General features: G+C 41.6%; 1 protein-coding gene across 1 annotated transcript in view; it reads right to left on the bottom strand.

Annotated features, from left to right (window-relative positions):
* Positions 1 to 16,228, bottom strand: part of LOC149443196 (enhancer of mRNA-decapping protein 4-like) — a 190,828-nt gene that overhangs the window by 40,994 nt on the left and 133,606 nt on the right. Inside the window, exon 6 of the mRNA XM_089655786.1 lies at positions 4,165 to 4,315. Within this exon, the coding sequence (XP_089511912.1) occupies positions 4,165 to 4,315 (151 nt within the window). The remainder of the gene's footprint in view (positions 1 to 4,164; positions 4,316 to 16,228) is intronic.

The raw sequence follows: 16,228 nt of genomic DNA, 5'->3' as shown, positions 1-16,228 counted from the left end.
CTTGGTGACACTCCCCTTGTTTTGTTGAATCTATATGCCCCGAATGCAGGTCAATTGCAGTTTCTTTCACAAACACTTGCAAATTAGGTTCCTTCTCTACTCCACATATGATTATAGGGGGCAACTTTAATTTAATCCTCTCACCACAGACAGGAAAATTCTCTTCGAGTTCACTCCTTCGAAGCAGCAATGCTCCTCTTCAAAATCCATTTGCAAATTGATCAGGGAGCATTGTCTTGGACGTCTGGCGGATTAGACACCCTCTGCACAATTTACTTTCTACTCCACTCATTGTAGTTTTTCCCGTCTGGATCATTTCTTCATCTCTGCCCCTTTGCTCCCTCTCCTGATTTCTCCTGAAATCAACCCTATCACATGGCCTGACCAACTTTAAATCTTTTTTTCCCCTAACGTTATGCTGAAGGCATGCCATTGGCACCTCAAGGAGACCTTTTTAACCATGGACTATCTCCGAGATGAGCTCTCGCAGGGACTTGACATGTATTTTCGCCACAATGTTGGCACCGTACCTTCTACCTCGACCGTGTGGGAAGCCCACAAGGCGGTATTTCGGGGACTCAGTATCTCCATGGGTTCTCGTCTGAAAAAATCCTCGGCAAGTGCCAAGACTTCCCTGGTCCACCAATTATCCTTGGCTGAACGTAGACTTCTTGCAAAACAGTCTATTTCTGGGCTACAAAAGGTGACCTCTTCGTGATCAAATCAAGGCCCTTGATGCCTGCAAGTCTACACAATCTCTCCTCTGGTTCAAATAGAAATTCTATGAATTTTCTAACAAACCTCACCGTATGCTCGTCAATAGACTCAAAGCACAATCTCCCTCTACGATGCCAGACCATCTTATCCAACCGAATGGAGACCCTACCTATGATCCCCACGTATTAGTCTCCCTTTTTGGCTCATACTATGAGAACCTCTACGACCGTTTGAACCAGACCTCCATCCCCCCCTCACAGAGACATCCCTGGATAGGTTTTTTAACCCCTACTCTTACTGAGGCTATCGCCTTCTGACACCTCGGCCCTTAATGCTGATATTTCAGCTAAAGAACTATTTGACATAGTTAAACATCTTCCTTCATGCAAAACTCCAGGACCAGTATCACTGGTATCCTGGCTCCTCATCGTCTCTGTTTTTAACAAAATATTTTCAAAGGAGTCACTCCTCAGGCTGACTTCTCCCGTACGTATATATTTCTAGAATTCCCAAACCTAACAAAGACCATTCTATCCTAGATAATTATCCTATTGCTCTACTAAACTCGGATTACAAGATCTTTACTAAGATCCTGGCCAATAGGCTGTCCAGGCTAATCTCCAAGCTCATACACAGAAATCAAGTAGTTTTGTTCCTGCCAGACATGATGCGGATAATACCAGGAGATATATTGACCTGGTTAACTGGACCTCTACCATTGTATTGAGTTTAGATGCTCAAAAAGCCTTTGACCGCCTTAGCTGGCCCTACATGCTTATGGTCTTGGAGAAGTTTGGCTTCCGAGGTCCGTTTGTGGCAGCTTTAAAAGCACTTTACTCTGACCCTTCCTCACAGGTCAGATTGGCCTCCTTTCTTTCACCCCCTTCCCAGATGTCGAATGGTACTCGACAGGGATGTCCACTCTCCCCTCTGTTTATTCTCTGTCTGGAGCTGCTAGCTATTGCAATCTGGTCTAACCCCAATATACAAGGGATATTTTCTCATGGCAGTGAGTACAAACTATCCCTTTTTGCAGATGATATCCTCCTTACACTCTCAAACCCTCAAATCTCTCTACGAGTATTACATAAAATTTTACATCAATTCAGGGCCCTCTCAGGTTACAAAATTAATACGTCCAAAATTGAGGCACTTCCACGTCACATCCCACCAGCTGTTCTATCATCTTTCAAAGAGTCTATTTCTTACCGATGGTGCACTCACTCTTTAAAATATTTGGGTACTAACCTCACTTCCCCCTACCGTTCTATATATGACGCTAATTCTGCCCCCTTATTTATAGCTATATCCAGCTCCTTGAAATTCTGGGATACCCTACCCATTTCCTTCCTGGGACGCATCAACGTAATAAAAGTGATTGTGCTGCCCAAACTCCTGTATTTATTTGCGACCCTTCCCGTTCCTATGTCCAAACTACAACTCCCTCCAGAAATCCCTTCTACATTTCATTTGGCACAACAACATAGAATTGCATGGAGTGTACTACTCTCTCTGCGTTCTAGGGGGGCCTACGGGCACTGGATATCTCAACCTATTATACTACTCAACTCAGTTTTCTTATGTCCACCCATTACTCTCCCAACCTGTGGACTGAGATTGAATCCTTGCAATTGACTCTGACCTATCCATGTTCCCTCCTTTGTTCTACCTCGGCGGTGGATGTTGCCTCTATTCGTCATCTCTTCCTTGGCCCCATGCAATTCTCCATGACTGTCTGGCAGAAATGTAAGACTAAATTTGCACTGACCTCCGATTGCTCCCCACTGACCAATATCCTTTTTAATCCCAACCTCCCGGGTAGTCTGGCCGTGTCCCGAGTGCTCCCTTGGGTCGCAGCCAATCTTTTCCAACTACGCCACTTGGTACACCCTGTAACTTGGAAGCTGCAACCATTCTCATACCTCCAGAAAAAAGATCTACCTTCCCAACATTTCGATGTTTATCCACAGATACTCAACTTCTTCTCTACCATGTCCCCCACATTGACTCTTGGGAAACCCACTCCCTTTGAGCGTCTATGCATACAGGGCCCGCATAAAAGGGGCATCATTTCTAATACATATAAACTACTTATGGATGCTTCCCCCCTATCTAATGACACTCATCTTTACATAGTTTACATAGTTTTTACAATGTGACATTGACACTGTGGAAGAAAATTTGGGAAAACGCATCTAAATCTTCTGTTTGTGGTTTATAAGAAAAATACATACAAAATTATGATGTTGTGGTACAAAACACCTGAAGTACTCCACGCCTATAACCTGAATGCTTCTTCGGCTTGCTGGCACTGCGGTAAGGACTTTGACTCCCTCTAACATTTTTTTTGGACAAAATGGATCCATTGCTCCTTTTTGGTTAGAGGTTTTGTCCTTTTCACAAATGCTATTGCATACTTCTCTCCCTTTCGAGCCTCTATACTTTTAATTGAGCCTGCCATTCCCAGGTCTACCCAAAATGGCCAGGAAACTCTCCGCATATGTTCTGACTGCAGCTAGAAGCAGCATCCCTATGTGTTGGCTATCCTCTATACCTCCTTCGATGCCGACTCTGTTTAAACTTATTCCTGATTTAAGACAGATGACCTCTCCTACATGCCTGTTCGATTGCTGTGTTTGAGGCAGGGTGGCACCCATGGGATATTTTTATCACTTCTCAACTTACTCCAAATGTAAGGTTCTAATGGCCTCCCCACTGTTATTCTGTGACATTATAGGTTTTGTATCCATGCAGATTTCTACCATCGATGTGCTTTTTTTCTATTTCAAATGTGAGTGATAGGTGTGTGTGTGTGTGTGTGTGTGTGTGTAAAAACCAATAAAAACTGTTAATTGAGAAAAAGAAAAAAAAAGTTAACTGCAGGTAGGGTTTAATTTTGTCTATTTAAACTTACCCCCCAGCCACAACAATAATGCTGTGTGATTTGACTGCAATATTAATATTTTCACCCAATAAAGGGGAAAAATAAGTCTACTGGCAAGATCAACAGGTATCCAAATTAAGTTTCCCTGGAAACTCAGGAGAAAAAAAAAATTGCCTTGTTGAAGCTAAACTGTGTTGGGCACCGGAATGGGTACTTCCCGTTCCACGCCTGGAACAAAATGAAGTCAGCCAGATTCAATTTTGTTTCAGTAGCACAATGAGAAAACCCCATCCTGCTGTTAAACACAAAACTGTATACTGTAAGTAGCTGAGACTACATACAGTTTATTCAGCGCTGCCAGCAGCACCATCTGTTACCAAAGGTAATATTTTCTTTGGACCAGTTAGGCCCAAACAAACCATTTAAACTTTACTAAAAGTTTGAGATCACCTTTAAGACTAGCAACAAAAAATATCATATACATTATGTTTTTAATATCCCCGTAAGTTGAACATTAATTGTTTACTAAGGTTATCTAGCTGAAAAAAAAGTGTTAATCTTACCCTATCTTCATGCAATAAGGCAACAGTCTGACTGGCATCATCAGCTGGCATCTCTTCATTTTCTTCAGGAATGTAGGGGCACCAAATAATTCTACGGTGAGTATTTAACGGTGTCTGCTCCGATCTTTGTATGTTAACAACAATTTCATCTCTAAGTATACAGTTAAGGATAATGCAGGCACTGTATATATATTCACAAAATATTGTCAGTAATTTAGCAGTTTTAATGCAAACCTGTATTGCATTCCCGTTTAAGTGTAAACTCCAATTCACGATCTTGATGTATGCATTCTTGCTATTTAACAGCAAGTATTTTTTTTTTTTAGATAATTTTTTTTCTTAGACCTTAGTTAATATGTTGAAGTTCCACTTTGTAAAAAAAATACCCATTTAAGTGCAAGGAAGATTTTCAGCATTTTTGCTTATACATGATTGGATGATGGTAAACAAAAACAGCTTCTATGCATTCACTAAGCTCTGGGAAAATAAGTGCAACTGCACATGCAAAGTGTACAATCTGCCTTTAAAACCCAGTGTTGCAAAATACAAACTTCTACTTGGAAGTCAATGATTTGGCCAGTCCCCTCCACTTTTAGTGCTAATCTGAAAAACAAGCAAGTGCCTAACATCTTTGCTGAAGATGTATTTAACCACTTCAATACAGGACACCTTCATTCTCCCAACTTTGTGGGAACAGTTTGAGGATGGCCCCTTCCTGTTCCAACATGACTGGGCACCAGTGCACAAAGCAAGATCCATAAAGACATGGGTGAGCGAGTTTGGGGTGGAGGAACTTGACTGGCCTGCACAGAGTCTTGACATTACCCGATGGAACACCTTTGGGAAGAATTAGTGCGGAGACTGCGAGCCAGGTCTTCTCATCCGATAGTGCCTGACGTCACAAATGCGCTTCAGGAAAATTGGTCAAATATTCCCATAGACACACTCCTAAACCTTGCGGACAGCCTTCCCAGAAGAGTTGAAGCTGTTATAGCTGCAAAGGGTAGGCCAACTCAATATTGAACCCTACGGACTAAGACTGGGATGCCATTAAAGTTCATGTGCGTGTAAAGGCAAGCGTCCGAACACTTTTGGCAATATAGTGCGCGCACACACACACACACACACACACACACACACACACATTAATTTATATGAACAGATCAAATAGACCCTTATTGATATGATTTACGATTGGCCAGATGCCCAATAGAAATATGACACAAGGATCTGATGAGTTAAGTGTGACAGAACGCCTGATAGAGCGATTCCATGAGAGAATGGCTTCCTCACCACTGGGACATTTGTAATATAGCTAGGCACTGCACCGAAGACTAGACAAGACTAGCTTAGATGCCAAAACTGGAACTCTTTGCTGAACAAAAAACACGGATTTTTATACACTCCAGAAATAGGGGCAGTGCACCCACATGAACAAAACAAATATTACATATTGATATAAACAACCTACAATGATTAGTTATACAGTGAGGAACAGAAGTATTTGAAAACCCTGCGATTTTGCAAGTTCTCCTACTTAGAAATCATGGAGGGGTCTGAAATTCACATTGTAGCTGCATTCCCACTCAGACAGAATTAAAAAAAAAATTCAGGAAATCACATTGTATGATTTTTAAAGAATTTATTTGTCTTGCACTGCTGAACATAAGTATTTGAACACCTAAGAAAATCTGTGTTAATATTTGGTACAGAAGCCTTTGTTTGCAATTACAAACGTTTCCTGTAGTTCTTAACCAGGTTTGCACACACTGCAACAGGGATTTTGGCCCACTCCTCCACACAGATCTCCTCTAGATCTGTCAGGTTTCGGGGCTGTTGCTGAGCAATACGGAGTTTCAGCTCCCTCCAAAGATGTTCTATTGGATTAAGGTCTGGAGACTGGCTAGGCCACTCCAGAACCTTGATATGCTTCTTACGGAGCCACTCCTTGGTTATCCTGGCTGTGTGCTTCGAGTCGTTGTCATGTTGGAAGACCCAGCCACGACACATCTTCAATGCTCTGACCGAGAGGAGGTCGTTGCTCAAAACCTCACAATACATGGCCCCATTCATCGTCTCCTTAATACAGTGCAGTCGTCCTGTCCCCTTCGCAGAAAAGCACCCCCCAAAGCATGTTACCACCCCCATGCTTCACAGTAAGGATGGTGTTCTTGGGATGCAACTCACCCTTTTTCCTCCAAACACAAGTGAAGTTTAGACCAAAAGTTCTACTTTGGTCTCATCTGACCACATGACTTTCTCCCATGCCTCCTCTGGATCATCCAGATGGTTATTGGCAAACTTCAGACAGGCCTGGATATGTGATGACTTGAGCAGGGGAATTTTCCGTGCAATGCATAATTTGAAACCATGACGGCGTAGTGTTCTACCGACAACGACCTTTGAAACTGTGGTCCCAGCTCTCTTCAGGTCATTGACCAGCTCCTCCATTGTAGTTCTGGGCCTTACCTTTCTTATCAGTGATACCACACAAGGTGAGATCTTGCCTGGAGTCCCAGTCCAAGGGAGATTGACAGTCGTCTTTAGCCTCTTCCATTTTCTAACAATTGCTCCAACAGTTTATCTATTTTCACCAAGCTGCTTGGCAATTGCCCCGTAGCCCTTTCCAGCCTTGTGGAGGTCCACAATTTTGTCTCTGGTGTCTTGACAGCCCTCTGGTCTTGCCCATGGTAGTAGTTGGCGTCTGACTGCTGTGGGGTGGACAGGTGTCTTTAAAGAGCTCAGACAGGTGCTACTAAGTTAGATTGAGTGGAGTAGAGGTGGAATTTTTAAAGGCACAGTAACAGGTCTTTGAGAGCCAGAATTCTTGCTGTTTCTTAGGTGTTCAAATACTTATGTTCAGCAGTGCAAGACAAATAAATTCTTTAAAAATCATACAAATGTGATTTCCTGAAATTTTTCAGACCCCTCCATGATTTCGAAGTGGGAGAACTTGCAAAATCGCAGGGTGTTCAAATACTTCTGTTCCTCACTGTATGCTTGATCACAGCAGTACAGCCAACAGCGATCTAATTAACAGTAAGCTAATCAACAGCCAGGGATGCGACGCTTTGATTACCCACCCCTGAACACACAAAGTTCATTACACATGCTATCTTTCAGAAGTTTTTGCTTTCACTTGTATATACAGTCCATCATAAGACAAAACTCATACAATATTCCAACAGTCTGAAAAGTGGAATTAGCTTATCGTCAGATTTTTTGAGGGAGCTTGTTGATAAATATTTCTGTCCCAAATAGAGGAGCTTCTCCACCCTAGTCCGCATGGGGGCCACCATATTTCCTCTGACTATTAACCTGTACAAGATTAATATTACATCTTTTCATCCATTCCAGAAGGGAAGATTTATTGTCTTTATGCAGACAATTAATCCAAGCCTTGCTCTCAGCATTCATCACGCTGCTGTCCATCAGAGAATGATTTGCTCTCTCCATGGGCCATATTCAGTAGGCAAGAGGGTAGCCTGCAGTCCGCTCCAAAAGCCCCTCTCCCGGTTGGGACTGCCACAGTAATTACCGTATTTTTTGCTCCATAAGACACACTTTTTCCCCCCCAAAAAAAAGCAGGAAAAATGTCAGTGCGTCTTATGGAGCAAATATAAAGTGGCCGATCCAGTATTTCCACCGCCACCATGCCAGAATACCGGGCCGGCCGCTCAGCTGTTCTCTGACGCAGGACCTTACCTGTTCCTCGGTCCAGCGTTGTGCAGTCTTCCCGCACCGGCATCTGTGACAGCCGGGTGCCCGCTGCGCTTTGTGAATGGTCCAGCGTCTTCTGGGACACGACAGGTCACAGAAGACACCGGTGCATGCGCAGTGGGCACCTGTCACAGCCAAGTGCCCACAGTAAAGGGAGGACAACTACACGGATGCGGGTACCTGTCAAATTCAAGTAACCGTTCCCCCTCCTGCCCTATAGGTCCGCAGACTCTTGGTCATCCCCTGCAACGTCTGCAGTCTCTGGTTATCCCCTGTACTACGTCCGCAGTCTTGTTTTTCCACCTCTAAAACCTACGTGCGTCTTATGGTCAAGTGCGTCCTATGGAGCGAAAACAACAGTATGTTCCCTTTTCTTTTCTAGTCAAATAAGAATTGTCATAAAAAGAAAACTATTTTGATTCTGAATTATAGGGTGCTGATGAGCGCTGACATTCCACTGCACACGTTGCACGACTACGTCATTGCATTCATGACACGATGCGTAACGACACGTGTGAGGACGCCATCACACCCAGGCCACAAAATTATGAATAAGGGGCAATACAGTGGGAAGATTTAATTTGCCAAGCTGCATTTAAGACATATTTATGTAATTTCTCACTCACATTTTTCACACCAACGAAGCTTTTGCTATATAATTATATTTTTGTTGGGATGTTTTGAGCACTTTTATTCATTATACTGTGGGTACATGGATTACTTTTTATATGTTGGCTAGTAGAGAGCTGAAGTTAGATCACATGGACCACAGAAGCAACTGTTTTTGGTAGGTGTTACAGTCCAAAATAAGTACCTGTACAGTGAGAAAGTAATTGGATTGCAGTAAACTTAGAGCTACGCAAGGCATAGCCAATTTGTGAGATTGAGATGTAAAAGTAATATCCTTCTTTTAAAATAGCTAAAATTATAACAACTCTTTTAGGAAATATATGTAGCCTTGACTAGAACACTTGCAGTGGTTACTTTAAAATGAGACTCTCCCTGAGGCGACTTATTTTACAAATATAGCACTTTCTTTAACCGCCTCCCGCCCGCCATATAGTACAATGATGGGCGCAAGGCGGTTCTCTCAGTCTGGGAGGAAGTCATATGACGTCCTCCCATTCTAACCACGCATGCGCGGCTCATGGAGCACGCAGTTCAGCGATCGGCGGTGCACTGTGTCCCTTGGACACAGTGGATCACCAATCCACGGAAAGAGCCAAAGATGTCGGCTCGGTCATGTGATCAGCTGTGTCCAATCACAGCTGATCACATATAAACAGGGAAATGCCGGTTATCGGCATTTCTCTCCCCACGAACTGTCACACTGACAGCTTGTGAGAAGAGGAGAGCCGGTAATTGGCATTCCTCGGAGGGGACATGTACACAAATCAGAGCACTGATGATCAGTGTGCCCTGATGATTGGTGTAGCCCCAGCAGTGCCTCCTGTCAGTTTCCATCAGTGCCAGCTCTCAGTGCTCATCCATGCCACATGCCTATAAGTGCCACATCAGTGCCACATAGTGCCCATCTGAGCTGCCTTTGTGTGACCCACCAGTGCCAGTCAGTGCCACCTCACAATGCTGCCAATCAGTGCCAGTCAGTGCCGCCTATCAGTGTGCATCAGTGCTGCCTATAAGTGCCATATATGAGTGCTGCCTTTCAGTGCCCATCAGTGATGCCTAGGATGTAAAGGAATGTAGCGAACGCTCATATATTCAGCTGCTAGAACACTCAAAGGAATCACCAAAACCTTGTAACATAAGTCATAAGTATAGTGCAGCGCTGCGATTTGAGTGAATATAAAAATAAATGAATATATAAAGTTCATGGAATATACAGAAAATCTGAAAAGGACTTGAAGTGCAAGTCTTCATTATATTAAATAGGTGACGAACTGTGTAGAAAAAATGTGCACTCACCGACCGTGCATTAAATATGTGCATGTATATGATCATCAATCCAATCAGCAAAACACACGATACATCTCTCACAGGTAGATCATCAGCCTTGGGTGTAGTGATATACAGCAGGACTCAGAGCACACTGAACCAGTGGATGGACAGCCTAGGTGAATGGCAGCAGCCAGACCCTTTTCAGCGCGGAGCGGAGGAGTGACGTCACCTCAGATTTACAGCAGCTGGTTTCCAGTGTATCTTGCATCCAGAAGAGGGAGCCCATTCACCTAGGCTGTCCATCCACTGGTGCAGTGTGCTCTCTGAGTCCCGCTGTATATCACTACACCCAAGGCTGATGATCTACCTGTGAGAGATGTATCGTGTGTTTTGCTGATTACCTGGATTGATGATCATATACACGCGCATATTTAATGCGCGGTCGGTGAGTGTGCATTTTTTCTACACAGTTCCAGTCACCTATTTAATATGCGGAAGACTTTCACTTCAAGTCCTTTTCAGATTTTCTGTATATTTATGAAGATTTCATGAACTTTATATATTTATTTTTATATTCACTCAAATTGCAGCGCTGCACTATACTTATATCATCAGTGATGCCCGTCAATGCCCATCAGTGCCACCTACCAGTGCCTCCTATCAATGTCCATCAGTGCAGCCTATCAGTGCCCATCACTACAGCCTCATTAGCGCACATCAGTGAAGGAGAAAAATCACTTATTTACAAACTTTTAGAACAAAAACTAAGAAAAAAAACTTTAAAAAATTTTCAGTGGTTTTTGGTTTAAGAAAAAAAAAAAAAACCCAGGGGTGATTAAATTCCACCAAAACAAAGCTCTGTCACAAAAAAAGATACAAATTTCATATGGGTACAGTGTTGCATGACCGCGCAATTATCATTCAAAGCGCGTCAGCGCTGAAAGCTGGAAATTGGCCTGGGCAGGAAGGGGGTATAAGTGCCCTGTAGGCTAGTGGTTAAAGAAACCGGGAACTACACCTCTCTGCTAGTGGCCTCCATCTATAGGACATCTTCCTGTGAGGGGATCATTTTGTAGATATACATAACTCAAGTAGATTACTTGAACAATGTGCCTAGAAACCCCAGGGAAGTATAGTATATTTACCCAAGGTGGTCTCTGCGCTCCCCCATAAGCACTAGACAGATTGGTCTGGCCTCAGTGGGTTGGATGAGCGGTGAGTAGAGCGTATCACCTCATTTGGGTTATACAGTTGTGTTCAAAATAATACAAGTCAGACATCACTAACCTGATCTACCAAAAGCAGTTATTGAAATGATATTTCTACATAGCAAATAAATACTAGCAGGTGTAGTAGAGTACTAGAAATCCAACAGACCCAACAGTCATGACATGCATGCTGCCGATTCTGTGTAATTGAAACACTAATTGAAAGGTGCATGTTCAAAATAATAGCAGTGTGGAGTTCTATTAGTGAGGTCATTCATTCTTTGAAAAAAAGGTGGCAATTATTGCCCTTATTTAAGGAAGGAAGGCAGCAAATGTTGTACATGCTGGTTACAGTGCATTTCTCTCTGAAATTGAGGAAAATGGGTCGTTCCAGACATTGCTAAGAAGAACAGCGTACCTTGTTTAAAAAGTTGGAGAGGGGAAAACATATAAAGGAGTGCAGAAAATGATAGGCTGCTCAGCTAAAATGATCGCAAACGCTTTAAAATGGCAACCAAAACCTGAAAGACGTGGAAGAAATCAAAAAAACTACCATTCAAATGGCTAGAAGAATAGCCAAAATGGCAAGGACTCAGCCAACAATCAGCTCCACGAAGATCAAAGAAGGTCTAAAGTTACCTGTGAGTACTGTTGCAATTAGAAGACGCCTATGTGAAGCCAAGATATCTGCAAGAAGCCCCCGCAAAGTCCCACTGTTGAAAAAAACACATGTGCTGAAGACGTTACAATTTGTCAAAGAGCACATTGACTGGCCTAAAGAGAAATGGCGCAACATTTTGTCGACTGATGAAAGGAAGATTGTTCTTTTTGGGTCTAGTGGCTGGAGACAGTTTGTCAGACGACCCCCAAACACTGAATTCAAGCCACAGTACACTGTGAAGACATTGAAGCATGGTTGCGCAAGCATCATGATATGGGGATGTTTCTCATACTACGGTGTTGGGCCTATTTATCGCATACCAGGGATCATGGATCAGTTTGAATATATCAGAATACTTGAAGAGGTCATGCTGCCTTATGCTGAAGAGGAAATGCCCTTGAAATGGGTATCCCAACAAGACAACGACCCCAAACACACCAGAAAACGTGCAACATCTTGGTTCCAGACCAACAAGATTGTTGTAATGGAGTGGCCAGCCCAATCCCCGAATCTTAATCCAATAGAAAACTTGTGGGGTGACATCAAAAATGCAGTTTCTGAGGCAAAACCAAGAAATAGAGAAGAACTGTGGAATGTAGTTCAATCATCCTGGGCTTGAATACCTGTTCACAGGTGCCATAAGTTGGTTGACTCCATGCAACACAGATGTACAGCAGTTCTCAGAAACAGAGGTTATACAACTAAATATTAAGTGATTAAGTGATTAAGGAAAGCAAAATCTTCAAACATTTTTCAGTTTATATAGTGAATGTTTGAGTTTGTAAAGAATACAAACCCTGCTATTTCTTTGAACAGTCCAATATTCACTTTTCTTAAATTTTTTTTTAGAGTAACAATACAAATTTGATACGTTTTTCTTCATGTTTTGATTTGGAATACAATGTGTAGTGTTCCCAATGCATTTGTGTGTATGGAAATAAAAGCAATTAGAAGGATGTTGAGCTTTATTCACCTTTTTCAACACACTGCTATTATTTTGAACACAACTGTATATAGGATATGAAATCAACACTTTGGAGAAGAGAAGGATGGCTTTACTCAATAGGATTAGTCCCTGGTCCTTTACCTCTGTTGACATTGCTGATGAGAAGGACCTTTTTAGAAGCCTACTCCAACATCCAACAATTTAACCAAGTATCCTGCGCTTATGTACCGACATGAGGCTGATGTGTGTAAAAACAAGCAACTGGTATCATTCACTACATGACACATAACGTTCAACTCAAGGGCCATATAGTCCGCAAAACCAACAGCTGGTTAATGCTCACGTCAGCCAGGTCTCACTGGTAGGAATTGGACCATTTGGCCAGAAAAAACACTGGCTGTATATCAGAACTGGAGAGAACAACAAGACCAAGACAAGGACTCAAGGTGTTTGTTCATGGAGTCGTTGAATGAAGAAGCAACTTCACAGGAAGCAAGGGCCACCCTGATTATGCAAAAACCACTTCCAAACAACCTCTGCCAAGGAGGTAGAGCACAAGGAAACAGGGGAACCAGTGTTCAGCATGTTTACTGTCCTTTATATAAATATATTGGGGTGGTGAGCAACACCTTAGCAAATTAATGATGCTTGAATGATCCAATTTTTAGCATGGAGCTAAAAGTAGGGACAGACTATCTGGGCTGCTGTGTAATAAAGGTGGACGTAGGGGAGCCCAAGGGCACCCCGAATCCTTGGACGATAAAATAGATGTTCAAATTAGGTGAGGTTGCCCCAAAGCCCATACAAATTTTAGAATTTGGCATTGTAGAATTTGCAAAATATGGGGCGGAATATGGATAGGGAGTACTCGGAAAGGATAGCATAGTTTCTGAAGATATATTTTAATTGTATGTGCTCAACCAAACCAGGATAGATAGTATGCCAGGATGAGATTCATTTATTCAGATGACAAAGAAGGGGGAGAATATTTGCTTGATAGAGTGAATACTAAGTTGGTGTGCGTGCTATACCCAGGTAGGGAAGCGTTGTCGTCCAATGAAATGGGAATTGTGCTTGAAGATGTCTTTGGGTCGACAGAGGGAGGGAAATGTTCATTGCCACTGATTGGATCGAGGTGGCATGTGAGCCTGAAAAGCGCTCAAAATGTGTGAGGTGTGCCATTAGATTTAGATTGAGAAGAGAAACATGTGGAGAGGAAAGATAACATGTCTGGAAAGAGTGCAGCTTTATGGTGGATCCCAGTTATATCTAGACCTTTGGGGGTTTATTTACTAAAGCTGGAGAGTCCAAAATCAGACTCCCTTCTGCATAGAAACCAATCAGCTTCCAGGTTTCATTGCCAAAGCTTCATTGAACAAGCTGAGGTTAGAAGCTGATTGGTTTCTATGCAGAAGGGAGTCTGATTTTGGACTCTCCAGCTTTAGTAAATAAAGCCCTTGATGTCAGGGTGGAGCCGTATGCGGATTGCCAAGAGCTCCAGGGCCATAATGAAGAGAATAGGGGAAATGGAAATAGGGCATCCTTGACAGATTCCCCCTCCTATTGGGAATAAGGAGGATTTGACCCCATGGTATCAAACCTTAGCCAAGGGGTTACTATAGAGCTTAGGATAAAGTGTCAAATGCTTTGGTCATATCAAAAGACAGAAACAGGAGTTCGCAGGACCGTAATCATGCAAAGCAACTAAGTAGGATAGAACGTTGTGAGAAGCTTGGTACCTAGGCACAATGCGTCATATATTTTCAATTGGTTGTAGTGCCTTTTGAAATTATTTATCAATAACATAACTTCATTCTGACAGCAAACCAGCCTAGCCATCTGTTAAGGGTTAACTTTTCTTGGTTGAAAATTCAAAGGACCCTCCAGTGAAGACATGCAGATAATGGGTGAAGGGACAATAGACTGCTTGACTATCCACAGGTGGCCCAAGTCCGACAATTCTTGGAAGTTTCAAGTGGAGACTATGAGACTAACTAAAAAGTGCATATGTCAACAAATACTGTTTGTATATTGGGGTCCGGGAGAATGCATATACAAAAGTTAGACCGTTAAATACAACGTTTGACTTTCAAACATTGAGTCACCACACAACAAGTGAACAATATATGAGACTAGATTAAAGTCTGAGAAGAATAAACAAACCTTGGAGAGAATGATGAACTAACAGTCTTTTCAAACAGTCTTTTCAAACGACCAGGACAACTGATTGTTTACTATCTGGTTTGTTAAAATGGACGCAAATAACAGTTTCCTGTGTCAGTCTTAAGACTAAAAGTTAAAGCTTAGAACTTATATTTTTACCCCAGAAACATTAACAGGAAGATACATTATTCCTACTCTTTCTGAAACAAAAATACATTCAGCAATGGGAATTGTATATCACTAACTTGAGTATTGAGATGAAAAGTAAGATATATTGTGAATTAGCATCAGTTGTATGTTGTATCAGAAAACAAATGCTTTCCCACAAGTTTGTATCTCAGGGAAATTAATAACGGAATATACATATATCTTCCATAGTTCCTATCCAGGACATTATAGGTATAATCAAATATATATATCTGGATGAGACGTATATTTAATACCTAAAATCACCCTGAATTCCACCCGAGGTGTGAGTCATCATCAATACTCAAATTGTTCTATGGTACATGACTGCCATCTGGCGGACAGGTGAGAGATAGCTTAGGTACATACACTTCTCGACCAGCCAATCAAAAGCCTGTTGGGAGGGTCTCTTAGAATAATAGTTTAGATGGTATAAAAAGCCATCCACCTCATTTAGAAAAAAAAGACCTGGAAAAGAAAAGCTGGAGAAAAACTCACTAAAAAAAAACCCTCACTGAGAACTGACGGAGGAAGCTGAAGACATCTGAAGAGGCTGAAATCCATCCCTGCTGAAATCACCATTCTTTCATCCTTTCAAACTTTTTAAACTTTCTACTAAACTTCTAAACCTCTGAATCTCTACTACATATCTATCACTTGTCCCTGTGGCCATCATTCTGAAGGCGTTCCATTGCCAGCTGAATCCACTGGGAAAGTGTCATAGTCCAAGTTCTGGGTGAGACTGTCCATTTAATTTTGTATTGTATATTTCATCTGTTGTTTAGTATGATAATTATTACCTTAGAGTGATAACAACTGCATTGGGTGTTCACATATATATATATATATATATATATATATATATATATATATATATATATATATATATATATATATATATATATATATATAGAGAGAGAGAGAGAGGTCCTGTATTACTGTTAGATATTGTTGGTGTCATATTACAAATTTTTCATATTTCATAAATTATTAAATATTAGTAATTAGAGTATAATTTATCATCAGGGAATATCTTCTCCCATTCCTATGGCCACGTGATGTGAGAAAAACCCCTCTGAGATACTCTAAATTATTCGTTATTACTAAATTTAATTTTTAATAATCATTATCATCTAGAAAAATTGTTATATTTTTCATTATTTAGAAACATTATATCGTGTATGATATTGGTTTAGTATATCTTTGATCGTGTGTACCAGTATTCATTCATCACCAGTCTTTTGCGTTTTGTGTTAATATATATATCATTTTTGTACATAA

Source organism: Staurois parvus, unplaced genomic scaffold, assembly GCF_062004578.1.
Source record: "Staurois parvus isolate SC_StPar_1 unplaced genomic scaffold, SC_StPar_1.0 ptg000871l, whole genome shotgun sequence".
Taxonomy (NCBI): Eukaryota; Metazoa; Chordata; class Amphibia; order Anura; family Ranidae; genus Staurois; species Staurois parvus.
This window is presented reverse-complemented; position numbering and strand designations above follow the sequence as displayed.